The sequence below is a fragment of the Gossypium arboreum genome, chromosome 10 (assembly GCF_025698485.1).
Source record: "Gossypium arboreum isolate Shixiya-1 chromosome 10, ASM2569848v2, whole genome shotgun sequence".
Classification (NCBI taxonomy): domain Eukaryota; kingdom Viridiplantae; phylum Streptophyta; class Magnoliopsida; order Malvales; family Malvaceae; genus Gossypium; species Gossypium arboreum.
The window spans coordinates 112,349,310-112,367,324 of record NC_069079.1 but is presented as its reverse complement, the minus strand read 5'-3'; the positions used below and the strand labels follow the sequence as shown (position 1 = coordinate 112,367,324).

General features: G+C 37.5%; 3 protein-coding genes across 3 annotated transcripts; 2 read left to right on the top strand and 1 right to left on the bottom strand.

The window, feature by feature from the left end:
- The first annotated feature begins 77 nt into the window (after nt 1-77).
- On the top strand, nt 78-2,181 carry LOC108487047 (pentatricopeptide repeat-containing protein At3g06430, chloroplastic). The gene is made up of 2 exons (XM_017791264.2): nt 78-613; nt 695-2,181. Exons 1-2 carry the CDS (start codon nt 278-280, stop codon nt 1,805-1,807), a joined length of 1,449 nt encoding a protein of 482 aa, XP_017646753.1. The 5' UTR covers nt 78-277; the 3' UTR covers nt 1,808-2,181.
- A 2,266-nt stretch (nt 2,182-4,447) lies between these two features.
- Nucleotides 4,448-16,081, top strand: LOC108487656 (pleiotropic drug resistance protein 3-like). The gene is made up of 24 exons (XM_053020126.1): nt 4,448-4,857; nt 4,942-5,065; nt 5,309-5,391; nt 5,509-5,593; nt 9,642-9,801; nt 9,887-9,963; nt 10,132-10,185; nt 10,265-10,355; nt 10,477-10,778; nt 10,874-11,155; nt 11,246-11,559; nt 12,007-12,167; nt 12,270-12,373; nt 12,667-12,820; nt 12,913-13,050; nt 13,140-13,213; nt 13,314-13,631; nt 13,718-14,008; nt 14,100-14,183; nt 14,310-14,443; nt 14,616-14,843; nt 14,935-15,106; nt 15,355-15,609; nt 15,733-16,081. The coding sequence occupies exons 1-24, from the start codon at nt 4,448-4,450 to the stop codon at nt 15,997-15,999; spliced, it is 4,362 nt and encodes a 1,453-aa protein (XP_052876086.1). The 3' UTR covers nt 16,000-16,081.
- LOC108488505 (MATH domain and coiled-coil domain-containing protein At3g58370-like) lies at nt 16,068-17,796 on the bottom strand. The gene is made up of 6 exons (XM_017792781.2): nt 17,705-17,796; nt 17,462-17,591; nt 17,184-17,356; nt 16,781-17,072; nt 16,526-16,692; nt 16,068-16,430 (listed from the first exon to the last, which is right to left on the bottom strand). Exons 1-6 carry the CDS (start codon nt 17,790-17,792, stop codon nt 16,276-16,278), a joined length of 1,005 nt encoding a protein of 334 aa, XP_017648270.2. The 5' UTR covers nt 17,793-17,796; the 3' UTR covers nt 16,068-16,275.
- Nucleotides 17,797-18,015: the final 219 nt, after the last annotated feature.

Below are 18,015 nucleotides of genomic sequence, written 5' to 3'. Positions count from 1 at the left end.
TAAGTGACTGAAATGAAACCTAGGTGACTGTTTTGTCATTTACCCCAAAGTTTGATGACTGTTGGTGTAATTTACCCTTTTCTTTTTAAACATACAAGGACTATTTTATTATTTTTTGAATGAAAGGGAGCAAAATATAATTTTATCATATTTGCAACCTATAGGGACTATTTTATTATTATCCTTTCCTATACTAAACAGCGGCAATAGAGAGAGAACTCAAGCTCAACTGCTGCTGCTTAGTTGAATCGCTCCCAAAGATCCACACTTTAATCCTATGGCATCCTCAATGTCCCTTTCCTTCTCTTCTTCTCTGCTCTCCTCTGCTCTGCTACGCCCAGAACCCATGCCCAAGTCCAAGCCCCATCCCCCAAACTCCTTCATTGTTCCATCTGCCGTCGCCGGTGCTGTTTCCGATAAGAAGAGGCACTGGAAGGAAGGGGAGTACCCTGGCCTGTCACACCATTCCATTCCTGGGTCTTCCAAGAAAACCCCCCTCAAGAATCTCAAGAAGAAACTCGACCGCAAGAACGCCGCCAAGGCCTGGGTCTCCACCGTCACCGAAACCTTGTCCGATTGCATCCTAAAGAAGCAGTGGCTTCAAGCTCTCCAGGTTCACTCTCTACTTCTCCTCTTCTTTTAGCGGTCGTGGGATTCTTTATTCTGATGATAAGGTAGCCTTTTTAATATTCAGGTATTTGAGATGCTTAGGGAACAACCCTTTTATCAACCAAAAGAAGGCACGTACATGAAACTACTTGTTCTTCTTGGGAAATCCGGGCAACCCCACCGTGCCCGCCAGCTGTTCGATGAAATGGTTGAAGAAGGATGTGAACCAACTCCAGAGCTTTACACGGCATTGCTCGCTGCTTATTGTCGAAACAATCTCATTGACGATGCTTTCTCAACGCTTAACCAAATGAAAACACTTCCTCGTTGTCAGCCTGATGTCTTCACCTACAGTACCTTGATTAAGGCGTGTGTTGATGCCTCGCGATTCGACTTGGTTGAGTCTCTGTATGAGGAAATGGATGAGCGGTTGATAACTCCGAATACAGTTACCCAGAACATAGTGTTAAGTGGATATGGTAAGGCGGGGAAGTTTGATCAGATGGAGAAAGTCCTATCTGGCATGTTGGAGAGCTCAGCATGCAAACCTGATGTGTGGACAATGAACACCATCCTCAGTGTATTTGGTAACAAAGGGCAGATTGATATGATGGAGAGATGGTATGAGAAATTCCGAAATTTTGGCATCGAGCCAGAAACACGCTCTTTCAATATCTTGATCGGTGCTTATGGGAAGAAAAGAATGTATGATAAGATGTCATCCGTGATGGAATACATGCGGAAGCTTCAATTTCCGTGGACAACCTCTACTTACAACAATGTCATTGAGGCATTTGCTGATGTCGGGGATGTGAAACACATGGAATACACGTTTGATCAAATGCGTGCTGAAGGGATGAAGGCAGACACCAAGACCTTTTGCTGCCTTATCAATGGATATGCTAATGCTGGTCTCTTTCATAAAGTTATTAGCACCGCTCAGTTGGCTGCCAAGTTTGAGATACCTGAAAATACCTCATTTTACAATGCTGTAATATTTGCTTGTGCAAAGGCAGAGGATTTGATGGAAATGGCGAGAGTTTTTAATCGAATGAAAGACAAGCAATGCCCACCTAATGAGTTAACCTTCTCCATCATGGTGGATGCATACGGAAAGGAAGGCATGAATGACAAGATCTACTATTTGGAGCAACTACAACAGGAGTTGCTTAATAATGGTTGTCTACCATCTCAGTAGAACATTTGAGTGAAACCAATAACAGTGCTGCTGTATTTCTCCCACAACCGAATCGGAGAAGCATAGCTTTTCCTTGAATGCGCTTGCGATCTTAATGAATCGAGTCACTGATAGATCAGCTGCTGCATTTGCTTTCTAGAATGGATGGTTGATCACTGCCTATCCTCTTATATTTGCTGTGACTGATATCTTTGGGGGTTCATTGATGTTTGGATGGAAGCTTGCGGGTACTTCAATTTATGTACAAAGTTGTTGAATGTAGGGGAATAGTTCATTTTATGTACAAAGTTGTTGAATGTAGGGGAATGTAGGGGAATTTCAGAGCTGTAATTTCTTCTTTTTATTGACAGTGGGAAGAGGGTCTTCATCGGTTATCTACTTTTGTGAGTGATTAGAATTTGTGGGTTCTGGAATCCAAAAGGCTATAGATAGATGGTTTTTATCAGGTTATTGTGATGGAATAGATTCATCTAATATTTACTTGCACTCTCTGTCACGACCCACGACCGAACCATACTTTCTATTACAACCTGAACCTTCGGGTTATGTTGTGATACTCTATCAGAAATTGTCCTCTATTCAAACCTAGAATCTTTTGTACAAAGAGTGCACTTAATACAAATATTTTGCCATCAACAAAGAAGTGCATTTTGTAAAGAGCCTTTTGCGTGTGAGGTTTTAGGTTCGAATCGGCAACAAAACTTGAGAAAATTGCGGTAGCTTAAAGGTACCATTCCAACTTGAGACACTTCATACACAATATGAAACCTTTTAAGCACTCACAGAACTCTTTAAGATTTTGCAATGTATAGGTGCATCTCAATAAATTCAAACCTAGAATCTCACATATAAAAGAATCTACTTTACGAAGTAGATATCAAGATTTTGTCATGCCTCAATTGATTCAATCCTAAAACCTCACATATAAAGAATTGTGTTTTGCAAAGCAGATACCAGAGTAAATACCAATACTCCATGTGTAAAGTTTTAGATTAGAATTCATTGAGGTGCACTTGCTGGTGGCAGCAAACTTTTGAAACATGCAGGTAACTGAAAAGGACAATTCCAATTTGTATGCCACTGTTTGACATTTCTAATTCGAGTCCAGTTTGATTAAGCATTGTATATGACCAACATACTTTTATTTTAAAGAAAAATAGATTCATTAATAATAAGAAGGATTGGAAAGTTAAAACAGAGTGAAAATAAACGGCTTATACCCAAGTAGACAAGCTTATTTCATACACTCTTACTTAAATCTCTCAATGAAATGAATTTCACCTAATTGAACCAATCTATCTATATTAACAATACGAAGAAAGACAACTAATATAATTAAAGTAGTTTGGATTTTAAGTACATAAGTAGAAATTTAATATTATAAATATAGAACAAGGTATAATGACTTATTTGGCCCTTCACTTTATAAAGAAAATATCATTTTAGTCCTTTATTTAATTTTTCTTCTCTTTTAGCCATTGAACTTACATTTTTTGTTATTTTTTTGTTAAATCACCCTAAAATGAATGGAAAAATTTGACGTTTATTAACTATGATGATGTGGCATATACATAAATTGCCATGTGGATGACATGTAAGCAGTTATTTAATTTTTAAAATTAAAAATATTTTTATAATTTATAATTTTTAAATTTTTAAAAATAGTTCTTATATTTTTGAATTTTTAAATTTTAAAAAATTAATTAAATATCGATATGTCATCCACATGCTACTTTAGCAAAATTAAAAAATTAATTTTTTATCCATTTTGAAGTAATTTTACAAAAAAGTAAATTTAAAGACTAAAAATCGAAAAATGAAAATAATTTTTTTGGATAAGCTAATAAATTGTTGGAATGGAGTGGTATAGCTAGAGATTAGGTTATAGGAATTCAAAATTTTCTGAATCGAAATTGTGTAGTTTACAAACTAATAATCCAAATGACTTAGTAATATTAAGTTATAAACATGTTTTCTTTGATTTATTTTGCTTACAAGCTTTCGAACCTTTTCAAGGTTAAATGACAATCACCCAACCATTGAGGACAAGAGTAGAGCCAAATACTCAAATGTATACATAAAAATGGAGCTTTGCCACTATCATCACTATGTTATCTAAATTACCCTAATCTCTCATTTGAAGCAAAAAATTAAAATTGTTAAGTATTGTTTGAATTTAGTCAAAATTTAAATTCAATTATTAACTTCAGTTAATTTTTTTAAAAATTTATTGATATAATATTTTGAAATAAAAAAATATTTAAATTTGTATTTTTAATTCTTGAAATAAAATAGGAGATACTGTAGCATATTTTAACTTAGTATTTAATCAAATATAATAATACATCGATTTGTTCATTGTTCGTCCTCCTTACAAGTTTCCAAAACAATACAACTAAAAATAGCCCATTAATTAATGTCACCTCGAGTTATGCTTGTAATATGCTTGTTTATTTGTTGTTTGTTTCTACCCTTTCGACTCCATTTTCATAAGGCGCATCGCTTCGCTTTGGTTTTAATTGTCTTTGAATTTAACGTATCGTTTACTTTCCACGTTTCCCTGCTACATATTTACCTCTCACAACATCTTAACTCTCTGCATGTTTTCAACCCTTTGGTTCATCATCCCAATACTGTATGATGGCCCAACAGGATGGTTCAGATGAGATGGAATCCGTGAGAATCCAGTTATCAAATATTGGAAGGAGTGTCTCAACTGAGGAGGTGCAGACTTTACGTACTCTGACTTCTTTTGATGATGATAGTGATTATGATGATGATGATTATTATTGTTATGATGATTATTGTTATGATGATGATGATGATGATGATGATGATGAATACGAGTCCCAATGGGCTGCAGTTGAGAGACTACCATTGTTTGAACGCATTACTACGGCTCTTTTCGATGACAAAGTTGGAAGAAAACGACTTGTTAATGTCACCAAACTTGGACATGATGAGCGGCATTGTTTCATAGACAAGCTCATAAAACATGTTCAAAATGATAACCTGAGTTTGTTGGAAAAACTTAGGCACAGAATTGACAGGTAACTCTCACTCTCATCATGTATAGCAGCATTGATGCATTCTCTAATCCGATTCGTGTTAAGAGCATGTTTTAAATTTTACAGGGCTGGAGTACAGTTGCCTTCTGTGGAAGTGAGGTATAAAAATCTAAGTGTCCAAGCCGAGTGCCAGTTGGTTCATGGCAAACCTCTTCCCACACTCTGGAATGCCACCAAAGGCGCCTTTTCTGTAAGTACCAGCGAGTAGATCACCATTTTGTTGATATCACTTTTGTAATTCTATAAGTAAATCTTGAGCTGAGATGGCTCATGCATTCATTCATAATATACCTAAGTTGCAAGTTATGATCAAACCTTGGGTATTTCACTTGTCTTTTCTCAAATATGATAGTATTTCTTGTATGTATTTGTTTTCGGTTTGCTAGTTGGTGATTAATTTAGTAATGTTTTCTAGTTTCTACCGTTGTGACAGGGTATATCTAATTTATTAGGTTCAAAACAAGAAGCCAAGATAAGCATCCTAAAAGATGTCAACGGCATCATAAAACCCGGAAGGTACACCAATGGAAATACTTCTACGTTAAACAAGAGAAGAGAATAAAACCTTCTATATTTATATACATATTGGGGACTAGGTTGACTAAACTTCTTTTTGGATATGGTTACATCTAGGATGACTTTATTGCTTGGCCCTCCAGGATGTGGCAAAACTACATTTTTGCTGGCACTTGCTGGGAAATTAAGCCAAACTCTCGAGGTGACATTTTTAACTAATTCGAAATATATTTCTCCCGAAATGTTTCAATGTTAACAACTTAACACAACCATTGATGCTGTTTTGGGTCAAAGTACAAAGTTTATAATAACACCATATGAAGCTGCATTCCACAACCTAGTGCTGCTTGATTTAGTAATTGCTAAGCTATGGCATGCTGTTGGAAATTCACATGCTGCATGCAGGCCAATTTCCAACACTCCTCCTTGGCTTGCATGCTGCAAACTCTTGTTCATTAAGCATTCTCTAATGATTTTATTCACTAAATCATTTTTCTCATCTCCTTTTGCTTCCAAATCTCTTTGAAGGTCCTCGACCATTAGCTTCAACTCCAATTTTTGATTCTCCATTTCATTCAATCTTTCGGATGATTTTTGTTTCTTTTTATCAAACTGCAATTCTAGTTTTGCCTTCTGGATATGAAGAGATTCCAGCTGCTGCTGCAATGTGTTTACCTCATCCATTAACCTCTGTACTTGATTTGATGCTTCATCACCTTCAAATGCCAAATTTTCTTTCAACAGAGCCTTCTCAGCTTGCAAAGTCTCCTTCTCTGATAGCAGATTAATTTCCTGAGCAGTCAAGTTCTTCATACCAGACAATGATTCACTGTTATCATCCTCAAGTTTCTTCGTGAGAATAAAAATTTCTTTTTCTCTCTTTTCCAACATTATTTCGAGTTCTGAAATGCGGGATTGGAATCCTATATTTTGTTCTCCCAGTTTTTCTGCTTCAATTGCTTTGTTCTCTAACTACTCTGCCATATCTCTGTTAGTTGCTTGCAATGATTTCAACTCAAGTTCCAAGCTAGTTACATGTGCCTTTAATTCTTTTATCTGAGCAGATGATTGGTTCCCATGCATATCATGCACCTCTTTGAATGTCAAAAATTTCCTTTCTTTCTCAACCGAATTAGTGAAATTTTTAACCAAATCTTCTTTGGTTAGCTGAGCCATTGACATGTTGTTGGCATGGCTAAACCTCTTGTGACACAGCATGGATTCATCTGCAGCAGCTGTGTAGGCACTATCTGGACTCTTATTCCAGTCCACAATAAAACTTTTTTCTGTCATAGCTACTGTCATGAGCTTGGATCCACTAGGATCACTAATCAGGCATTCTTTGCCTTTGAATACAACTGAATAGCCCTTCTCAAGCAGTTGAGCAATGCTAAGCAAATTTCTATCAATTTCAGGCACTAACAAGACATTTTTAACAAGTTTGGTACCTGTAGGAGTGCTTATCAGCACATCTCCTTTGCCTTCAACTTTGATGAAGTGTCCATTTCCGACCTTCACATTTGTTTTGAAGCTTCTGTCAATTGACTTAAAAATGCTAGCATCAGGGGTCATGTGGTTTGTGCAACCACTGTCTATCAACCATCCATCTGTAGCTTTTCCTTTAACAGCTGAACAAGAAACTGCAAAAACTTGTTCTTCTTGGTCATTGTCTTCTTCTACTACTTGAGCTTCAGCTCTTGGCTGCTGGGGTTGGTTGTATCTTGGTCTGCCCTTATTTTTGCAAACCCTTTCTACATGACCCATCTTCTTGCAAAATCTGCACTGCACATCAGGCCTGAACCAACATACTTTACCCGGGTGACTTACCCTTCTGCAGTGTGGACAGGGTGGATATCTTCCTGCACCATCTGTTTTAAGCTCGTTTGACCAAGTATTCTTACCTTCGTAGGCATAGGTGCTCGAGGCAGACTTGGCTTCGGCTTGAAAGGCATCTTCTTGGTGCTCCTCCTGTTTGCTGGCCCTCCTTTGCTCTTGTGCATACAGAGCATTGATCAACTCTGTTAAAGAGATACTGGTCAGATCCCTTGAATCCTCTAAGGAGGATATTTTTGCTTCGTACCTCTCCGGTAAGGTAGAGAGCACTTTCTCCACAATCCTTGCCTCATCAAATTGCTCACCAAGGAGCCTTATGCTGTTTACTACAGCCATGATTCTGTCTGAGTACTTCTTGACAGTTTCCTCTTCCTTCATCTTTAAGTTCTCGAACTCCCTTATCAGGTTCAACAACTGCTGTTGGAAATTGGCCATCCATGCTGCTGTTATGTTTTTGTTGAGTGCATACGGCTTGTATGCATGCTGCATGCTGCAGCAACATGTTGTTTGTTGTAGTTGCAATTTAGTTTAGTTTGGTTAAAAATGAACTAGTTGTTGATGTTTTTGATAGGTTTAGGTGCTGATAGATTGAAAAATCAGCTTTACCATGTGTGCAAGTTATGTTTATCAATTTACTAGGCTACTTAGTGGTAGTAGGTAGTATTTGGTGATAGTTTTTAGCTATAAATGTATTGTTTTTCTTATTGAAAAGATGAGCTAAATGAGCTGAAGCCATAGCTCCCTTGCTGCACATTTGTGAGCAAGTAAAAATACTGCCTTGTTCTGTCCTGTATTTCTTCCTCTGCTCCGTTCCTCTGCTGTCAAAAATCCCCAACAATAGCTAAAAGCTTGAACTTCAAGCATTTTTTCTTCATATTTTATCCGGGTATAATACGTTGCTGCTGGTGCTCTGTTTGAAATTCTTACTTTACCCGGTTAAAGTGCACTCAAACTCCAACAATTGGTATCAGAGCCTTAGTCTTAAGGGCCTTTGGAATTTTTGCTTCTACTGCTAGAAAGGCAAGGAGCCGTTGAAGCCTGTCATCTTTGAAGGCTTGTCTTTGCTTCTGCTACTTGTTAAGAAAGAAGCTGCCAAAGTCTAACATCTTTGAGGGCTATTTGTTAAGGTAGCAGCAACTCACATTTGTGAGACTATAAGTTGAAGGAGGAGAAGACAGCAGCAACTCACCCTTATGAGACTCTCAAACAAGCTTAGGATAAGCTGAAGGAGGAGTTTCAAGGAAGACAGTATGTGAAGAGCAAGTCTGTCAAAGGTGAAGTTCAATGCAAGTTGTAAAGTTGCAAGCCTGTTGAAGACAGTAAACCAAGTGCGAGCCTGTCAAAGTGAGAGCCCGTCTAAATGCAAGCCGAGTGGTTGCAAGCCAAAGTGTGGCGGACGGTCTAAATGCAAGCTTGAGAGGGTGCAAGCTGTAGATTGAAGGCAAGCAAACTATACTTGCAAGTTGTTTGTGTAAGAAGAAACAGGACAGTAATGAACAAATGAACAAGCTAGGCAAGATGTGTTGTCAACCGAGGCTATGAAGGAGGAGAAGACTCCATTTGATGAGCAAATGTTTGGCACAAAAGACTGGGATAGTCAAGTGTGCAAGTCAGATTTGCTATGAAGGAGGAGAAGACTCCATTTGATCAACGAATATTTAGGCACAAAAGACTGGGATAGTCAAGTGTGTGAGTGAGATTCTGTTGATAATGAGGCCAAGGTTGAAGATAAGTTGAGAATGAAGTTCTTGTGCAGGGTCAGCTTGAAAGAAGGCATCTAAGGACTGTCAAGTTCAAAAACTTGATGAATGAATGACATTTGCAGCATGGAGTCCAAGGAGGAGTGTTGGAAATTGGCCATCCATGCTGCTGTTATGTTTTTGTTGAGTGCATACGGCTTGTATGCATGCTGCATGCTGCAGCAACATGTTGTTTGTTGTAGTTGCAATTTAGTTTAGTTTGGTTAAAAATGAACTAGTTGTTGATGTTTTTGATAGGTTTAGGTGCTGATAGATTGACAAATCAGCTTTACCATGTGTGCAAGTTATGTTTATCAATTTACTAGGCTACTTAGTGGTAGTAGGTAGTATTTGGTGATAGTTTTTAGCTATAAATGTATTGTTTTTCTTATTGAAAAGATGAGCTAAATGAGCTGAAGCCATAGCTCCCTTGCTGCACATTTGTGAGAAAGTAAAAATACTGCCTTGTTCTATCCTGTATTTCTTCCTCTGCTCCGTTCCTCTGCTGTCAAAAATCCCCAACAATAGCTAAAAGCTTGAACTTCAAGCATTTTTTCTTCATATTTTATCCGGGTATAATACGTTGTTGCTGGTGCTCTGTTTGAAATTCTTACTTTACCCGGTTAAAGTGCACTCAAACTCCAACACATGCTTATTATCTTTTTCATTCTGCAAAAGGTTTCAGGGGAAATAACTTACAATGGTTATGGACTAGATGAGTTTAATCCTCGGAAAACATCAACTTATGTTAGCCAATATGATCTGCATACTCCAGAGATGACAGTAAGGGAGACACTTGATTTTTCTGCACGCTTTCAGGGTATAGGAAGCAGAGCTGGTAAGTGCTCAATTTATAAGTTGATTTTGATATTAAGTTACTTCCTTTTCTTTGGTATTTCCTAATCTTTTGCGTGCTTATAAAGAAATCATTAAGGAAGTCAGCCAAAGAGAGAAGCAGGCAGGGATAGTTCCGGATCCTGATGTAGATGCTTACATGAAGGTTTCTGTTCAGCTTTCTATTTTATTTTCAGTGCTCGAATTAATCAAAGTGCTCTTCCATTTTGATATAAGACTTGCACATAGAATACAGATAACTTTTATATATGATGCATAACGTCCGTTCTTTTGCACAATGTTATATGGACTAAACTATTATCGTTTCTTTCAGGCAATATCAGTTGAAGGTACGGAAAGTACCCTTCAAACAGATTATATTCTGAAGGTAAAAACTGGTTTTCTTTTACAGGGAAGAATACCTTCTTGAAACATGAACTCATGTCGTGTCTTTTTTTTTTTTTCAGATTCTTGGACTTGACAACTGTGCTGACACAATGGTTGGTGATGCCATAAGAAGAGGTATCTCAGGTGGTGAAAAGAAGAGATTGACTACAGGTAGTGTATGTTTGAGGGTAGACTTGCTAATATGTGTCATTTGGTTAGTAGAATGTAGTGCAATAAACTTAAAACGTCTAGGAATTGGGTTGAATAGGACTGGATTTTCTTTTAAGTGCAGGGGAGATGATTGTAGGTCCAACAAAAGTTTTATTCATGGACGAAATATCGAATGGCCTTGATAGCTCTACTAGTTTCCAGGTTGTTTCCTGCATTCAGCATTTGGTGCATCATACTGATGCTACTGCATTGATATCTCTTCTTCAACCTGCACCAGAGATCTTTGATCTCTTCGATGATGTTATTCTGATGGCAGAAGGGAAAGTTGTGTATCATGGCCCTCGCACTTATATTCACAAATTCTTCAAGAATTGCGGGTTTAGGTGCCCGGAAAGAAAAGGAATTGCTGACTTCATTCAGGAGGTATACCTGTGATTGTGAGGCTCATACTTGTGAACGTCATTGTCTCCATGTCCTCATTGGTCTCTTAAATGATTATACTTTTTTATCTGCTCCAGGTAATCTCAAGAAAAGATCAAGCACAGTACTGGTACCATAAGGAACAGCCTTACAGATATGTTTCTGTTAATCAATTCATCCAAAAGTTCAAAGAATGTAAAATCGGCGTAAGTTTAGAGAAGGAGCTCTCGGATCCACTTGAAAAGACTCAAAGCCGCCGAGATTCTCTTTCCTTTAAAAGGTACTCGCTTAGTAAATGGGAGCTGTTTAAGGCTTGCTCAAGGAGGGAATTCCTTTTGATGAAGAGGAACTCTTTTCTGTATGTGTTCAAGACTTTACAGGTAATTGACATCGTGTTTCATCATCTGATCAACTTCCATTTTTATCCTTCATAGCTGAGAGCATTATTGTTGGATTATTTTTCTCTGCAGCTTCTCATGGGTGCATCAATGACTATGACTGTTTTCCTACGCACTCGAATGGCTGTTGACATCATCCATGCGAATTATTATTTGGGTGCTTTATTTTTTACTCTCATGTTAATCATTGTTGATGCATTTCCAGAATTGAGCTTAACCGTATCAAGACTCGAAGTTTTCCACAAACAGCGGGAGTTATGCTTCTATCCTGCGTGGGCTTATGCAATTCCTGCAGCAATCCTAAAAATCCCGCTTTCATTCTTAGAGTCATTTTTATTGATCTCTCTCACCTATTATACCATTGGTTACAGCCCTGAGGTTGGAAGGTAAGATCTGCACATATGGAAACTTTAGTTCTATGTTTTTGGGGATTAAGTTGAAGTGTCAGATGTATGTTACTTATTATACATGAGTGGCTTAATTATCCCTTAGACATGACTATTAGTACTTACTAGTATATGCATCAATTCAGAAGGGGTACATTACAAAAAAATGAATACTAATGCAGATGAAAAGATAAAGATCAATCTGATTTTGTAATATTGGAGATATACATGTTTCAATTCACATAGGATCTATAAACCTTACTGCCATGGACTCTAAAATGTAACTTTATAAAATAGCTTTAAGTTGGTTAGGGAAAACATACGGATGAAATCAAGTCTAACAGTTCACTCTTCAAAGTACTAAATTTTTAAAATTTTGATTGTGATTGATATATGTGTGTGTGTTTGTGTATCTCATCTGAAGTATATTATATATGCTCCTATTAGGTTCTTTCGGCAGTTCCTTGTAAGCTTTGGTCTGCACGTAGCAGGAATGTCCATGTTCCGTTTAATTTCCTCGGTGTCCCAAACTATAGTTGCTTCTACAACTGCTGGCACTCTTGCACTAGTGATTATGTCATCCTTCGGTGGCTTCATCGTGACACAACGTAATGTCATTAGCTGCTCTCCACCATTTGATTTGAAATTCATTTGCTTAGATAAATGCCAAGTGCTTTTCTTTACAATTTTTGCACCTTATATGGTTGCAGCATCTATGCCTCCTTGGTTAAACTGGGGATTTTGGCTAAATCCGGTATCATATGGGGAGATAGGCATGGCATTGAATGAACTTCTTGCTCCTCGGTGGGAAAAGGTAAAACTCACTACTCAATAAATTGCAGTGGTTGCAGTCGGCACTTTGATGCATTATGAATATGGATGAACCAAAGGATTTGGCATATTGTCATCATCTTAAATCTTTGTTTGGCCTTGGCCAGAAGCTGAGAACAAGAGAAACTAGTGTTAGCATGCAAAGAACCAATGTGATTTTCATTTTTGTCTGCTTCTTATCTTTAGTAATTCTGATCCATTAGAGCCTCCATCAATGATTCATTCATTAGGCATAAATCATATATTGGTTCTTAACTTGTTTAATTTTGCTTATAGGTTAAGCCCGGAAACACAAGCGCTGGACAAGAAACTCTAGAAAATCGTGGATTGAACTTTGATAGCTCCTTTTACTGGTTATCGGTTGCAGCTTTATTTGGATTAACAGCGCTTTTCAATGTCATTTTTATGTTGGCTTTGACTTTCTTGAAGCGTAAGTTGATCTTCAACTGCTGGCCAGAGCTCCTCTTTAAAAGGGAAAATATATATAAATTTTGTGCTAATCAATACATTGATGAAGTTCAGCTCCAGGAAAGTCTCGTGCTATGGTTTCTTTCGAAAGATACTATCAGCTACAAGGACAAGAAGATAGTAAAGATGAAAGCATACACAATGAAAGCAAAATCAGTGTTGAAACTGACAGTTTTTCTGGATCTGAAACAGGTGAGAATATCGAATCCTCTTTAACATCAAAATTGAAAAGTGTTATTATATATTAATGTAGAATTTGTGTTGTATGAATATGTCTATAGGAAAAATGGTTTTGCCTTTCCAGCCACTGACTGTGGCATTCCGGGATGTGCAGTACTATGTGAATATTCCTATGGTAACAATCCTAATCCTACTTCTAGATTCGTTCATGTAGTTGGCATTATAAATTCTTCATTGCTCTCTAACTCGAACGAAGTTGTAAATTCTTGTTTCAGGGTTTTAAGCAGAAAAAGGTGCAGCTTTTATCGGACATTACCGGAGCATTTAGGCCTGGTATTTTAACAGCATTGATGGGTGTCAGTGGAGCAGGTAAAACAACTCTTATGGATGTTCTTTCCGGAAGGAAAACTGGGGGCATAATTGAAGGAGAGATTAGAATTGGTGGGTACCTCAAGGTTCAAGATGCATATGCCAGGGTATCAGGCTACTGTGAGCAAACTGATATACATACTCCCCATCTCACCGTAGAAGAATCACTAATATATTCTGCTTGGCTGCGTCTTCCTTCTTATATTGATTCAGAAACTAAAGCTGTATGGAAGGCACCTTACTTCAGATTATAATTAATGATTTCCTTTTTCTTATTCATCATTGTCTCTTCTTTTTATTTTTCCTGCAGAGCTTCATAAATGAAGTACTTGAAACCATAGAGCTTGATGAAATCAAAGATTCCATAGTAGGCATAGCTGGAGTTAATGGTTTATCTACTGAGCAGCGTAAGAGGCTGACCATAGCTGTTGAGCTCGTTGCCAATCCCTCCATCATGTTCATGGATGAACCAACTACAGGTTTAGATGCAAGAGCAGCAGCAATTGTTATGAGGGCAGTGAAGAATGTTGTTGAAACTGGGAGAACTGTAGTTTGCACTATCCACCAACCTAGTATTCATATATTTGAGGCATTTGATGAGGTAGAATAATATGATATATACATACATTTCTTATGGTGAAATGGGATCTAAAGCTAACATGCACTTTTTTCTTGCTCACGTGGCATGGCAGTTGATTTTAATGAAAACTGGAGGGCGCATTATCTACTCTGGACCGCTGGGTCAGAACTCCAGTCGAGTTATTCAGTACTTTCAGGTCAGCTTACTAGAGGATTTATTATGAACAATATGACGGTTGCAAGTATTATCTAATCTTTGGAAACATATTATCATTATTAATGGTTCTGAGATATTCCGTTTTTGTTACCATATAATGCTTTAGAACATCCCTGGAGTTCTCAAGATTAAAGACAAGTATAATCCAGCGACATGGATGCTAGACGTTACTTCTAAATCTGCAGAGGCCCAAACTAGCATAGATTTTGCTGATGTTTATGAGACATCCACTTTGTATAAGTAAGTACAACGGAAAATGCTAGGTGCAGGCTAACACTGTCACAAATTTAGTAGTTGGTTTTTCCACTACCAGCATTGGCTTTCATTTGCTGACTTCCATACATATTATATATGGTTGCATTTTGGCTAGCTTAGCATGCAAGTAACTCTTATGGCCATCTTACTATAACAGGGAAAATATACAGTTGGTTAAGCAATTGAGTTCACCACCTCCTGATTCAAAAGAATTGGAGTTCCCTACCCGATTTCCTCAGAATGGTTGGGAGCAGTTCAAAGCATGCCTATGGAAACAGCACTTGTCTTATTGGAGAAGTCCTTCATACAATTTGGCACGCTTTTTTTTCTTCTCTGTCTCATCTGTTATCTTCGGCATACTATTCTGGCAGAGAGGAACCAAAATGTCAGTAATCCCGATAACTATGAGCTTCAAAATTGAAAATATTCAAGACTGGTGCAATATACCTTTTTTTTTTTTCCTTCTTTTTTTATAGAAATAACCAACAAGACCTGTTCAATGCACTTGGTGTGATGTATTCAGCACTATTCTTCTTTGGCATCAACAGTTGCTCATCAATTTTACCATTCATTTCAATCCAAAGAACAGTTATGTACCGTGAAATGTTTGCAGGAATGTACTCTTCGTGGGCTTACTCATTTGCACAGGTTTAAACTTCCCTCAAAGTTTATCTGAGTTATTCTGTCTAGCATTTCAAGATACAGTTGATGGTGCTTTACACTATAATTTGAGTACCATTTTCTTTTGATGGAAGTTAATTAATCCGATAAGGTCAGCATGGTGCCAAGTAAGATGTAGTAAATCCATGGTGTTTCTAGTAAAAGGTGAAGGATATCTTGAGATGTTTCCATTTTTGTTTTCTTTATCTAATGGAGTTGGGATTTTCATTTTGTAGGTCATAATTGAGATTCCATACTTGGTTGGTGTTGCACTTCTATATGTGATGATCACATATCCAATGATTGGTTTCTACTGGTCAGCCTATAAAGTATTATGGTCATTTTACACCATGTTTTGTTCACTGCTATGCTTCACCTACTTAGGGATGATGATAGTGTCATTGACACCCAACACCCCAGTGGCTTTCATTATGGCTTCATCTTCTTACTCCGTCTTGAATTTGTTCTCCGGCTTTTACATGCCTAGACCGGTACGTAAGCTTTGAAAACTCCTAATACTAAATAAAAATACTAGTGAATGTGATTGCTCCTTGTTATGCCAATCCTTGCTGAATTTCGGCATGTTTAAGCATGAAATTGATGCCCTCTTGCAGGAAATGCCGAGTTGGTGGGTTTGGCTATATTATTTAACCCCCACGTCTTGGTCACTGAATGCCATCTTCACGTCGCAGTATGGAGATATCGATAAAGAAATGCACGCTTTCGGAGAAGCCACGACGGTTTCTGCTTTCTTAGAAAATTATTTTGGTTATCATCATACGTCTCTAGTTTCAGTTTCCATTGTTCTCATCATCTTCCCCGTCGGATTGGCACTTCTTTTCGCTTATTTTATCAGAAAATTAAATTTCCAAAGGAGTTAAATCAAATCTCAGCCTCTGTTGCTGCTATCTGTACAAAACATTCCCTGATAAACTAATAAAGAGACAGGTTTTACTTATGAAAGTCATTCAACTCAATATATATATATATGTCTTAACTCTAAGCAAATCCTCAATATGTAAATATAACAGGCTTCAGGTGGACCAATTACAGTAACAAGGCATGTTGTAAATTCTAAGCAAATCCAACCAAAAAAAATTACACAACATGTTGTTGTAATAAGTTCGAATACAAATTTGTTTACATAATGGCTGTAGTTACAATATACTAGCAACCGCGTGGACGATCACCTCTGCTTCCACCATGCAGATATCCTTGACCAGGCAGCCAGCACCGGTATGGTGGAAATACGGCAATGAAACAAATTTTGCCCACCCACTTTCCGGGCTTGACTCACTAAACCAGTGACTAACTGCAACACAAACCGATATTTTTACTTGTGTGATTATGATATGATGTGCTTGATGAAGATGAATGTTATTAAACGAATCGTATCGGCGTTTATACCTTTTCCAGCGATGTGCCTGCTTTGCATCTGATCCAGGACACGCAAAGTGAACTCCACAAACATTTTAGAACCAGCCGTGAGAGTGACTGGATCTTCCAAAGCCAAATACAGGGAGATATGAGTGCCTGATCCATGTCGTCTTCCTTTCGGATAAAGCTGTATTTTCCTGCATCATGAACATGAAAAATCGAACCTGAGTAGGCCTTGAAAACGTATCATATCCGTATTCATATTCATATCAATGGATACCATACCATTTCTGATCTCCAGAAAAAAATGCTTGTGATTCCGAGTATTCTGATTCTAATTTTGAAAAGTTTTCAATCTTCCAAACATGCTTGCAACCGATGGCATCTTTCATCACTGACAAGCATTCTGCTCTTCCCGAGCTCGTTTCCTTGGTAATGAACACTTCAGCTCCGAATACGCAAGTGTCATCGAGTAGGTATCCGTTGGAAACATCATTAAACGATCTAATGGGGATCAACTGATCAAATCCCCATTGATGTTTTAATCTGTGAAAGCGCCTGCTTTTTTCCTTGGCATCTTAGGCATGACATGACAAATAACAAAAATCAATTTCACATCTTCTATACATGTATATACATACATTCTAAAGTTGAAGTGAAAAAAGAAAGCTGCATGGAATCAAAATACCATGAACTACCAAGTAGTTGTCCTTGCTCTGATCAAGCAAGAAAAACCGGAAATCGGCATGGACCTCCAAACCGTGACGAAAGAGAGAACTAACATCAACAAAAACCAAGTATAGAGAAAGGTGTTCTTTCACATTTCTGCTTCTGTTCCCATTCGGATACAGTACGAGTTTCCTGCAAGTGCGCATGAAAGCGATAGGGTAAGCAAGTGATAAAAAGCCAACATTAACTTATAAAACATACTGTCCTATAATTCAGCCATTAATAAGTCAAAAGTACCATTTGTATCCACCAGCTTGGAACTCTCCAGATTCATATTTTTCAATGCCATTCTTTGAAAGTAATGAAAATGATTGTATCTTTAGTATGTAATGACAGGGTGCTGTATCTGATATAGATCTTTCAACTTCTGCAAATTTAACAAGCATGCACAAAATATGAGCTGAAATTAAAAGAACAATGAACCAGACATTGTGTTTGAATGAAGAACAATCATATACAGAGATGTTTAATGATAGATACCATCAAGGTTATCTGATACGAGAGTAGCCATGGGGACAGATTTTGTACAGGAAAGGATTGTTAGACACCGTCTAATTGGCTCAAACATGGTTTGCTATATATACATATATACATATACACAAATATATAGGAAAAGGAGAGTCAGAAAGTGATTCCAAACGTAAAAAGGTCTTTTTGGAGGATTCGACATTTATGCTTTGCTTATTTGAGGATTGTTTGTGATAAATTAACAAGCATACATTCTCTGCTTGCTGAATGAAATATGGTTTTCAATACGAAAGAAGCAGCTGTGAAGAAAAAAAAAAAAAAAA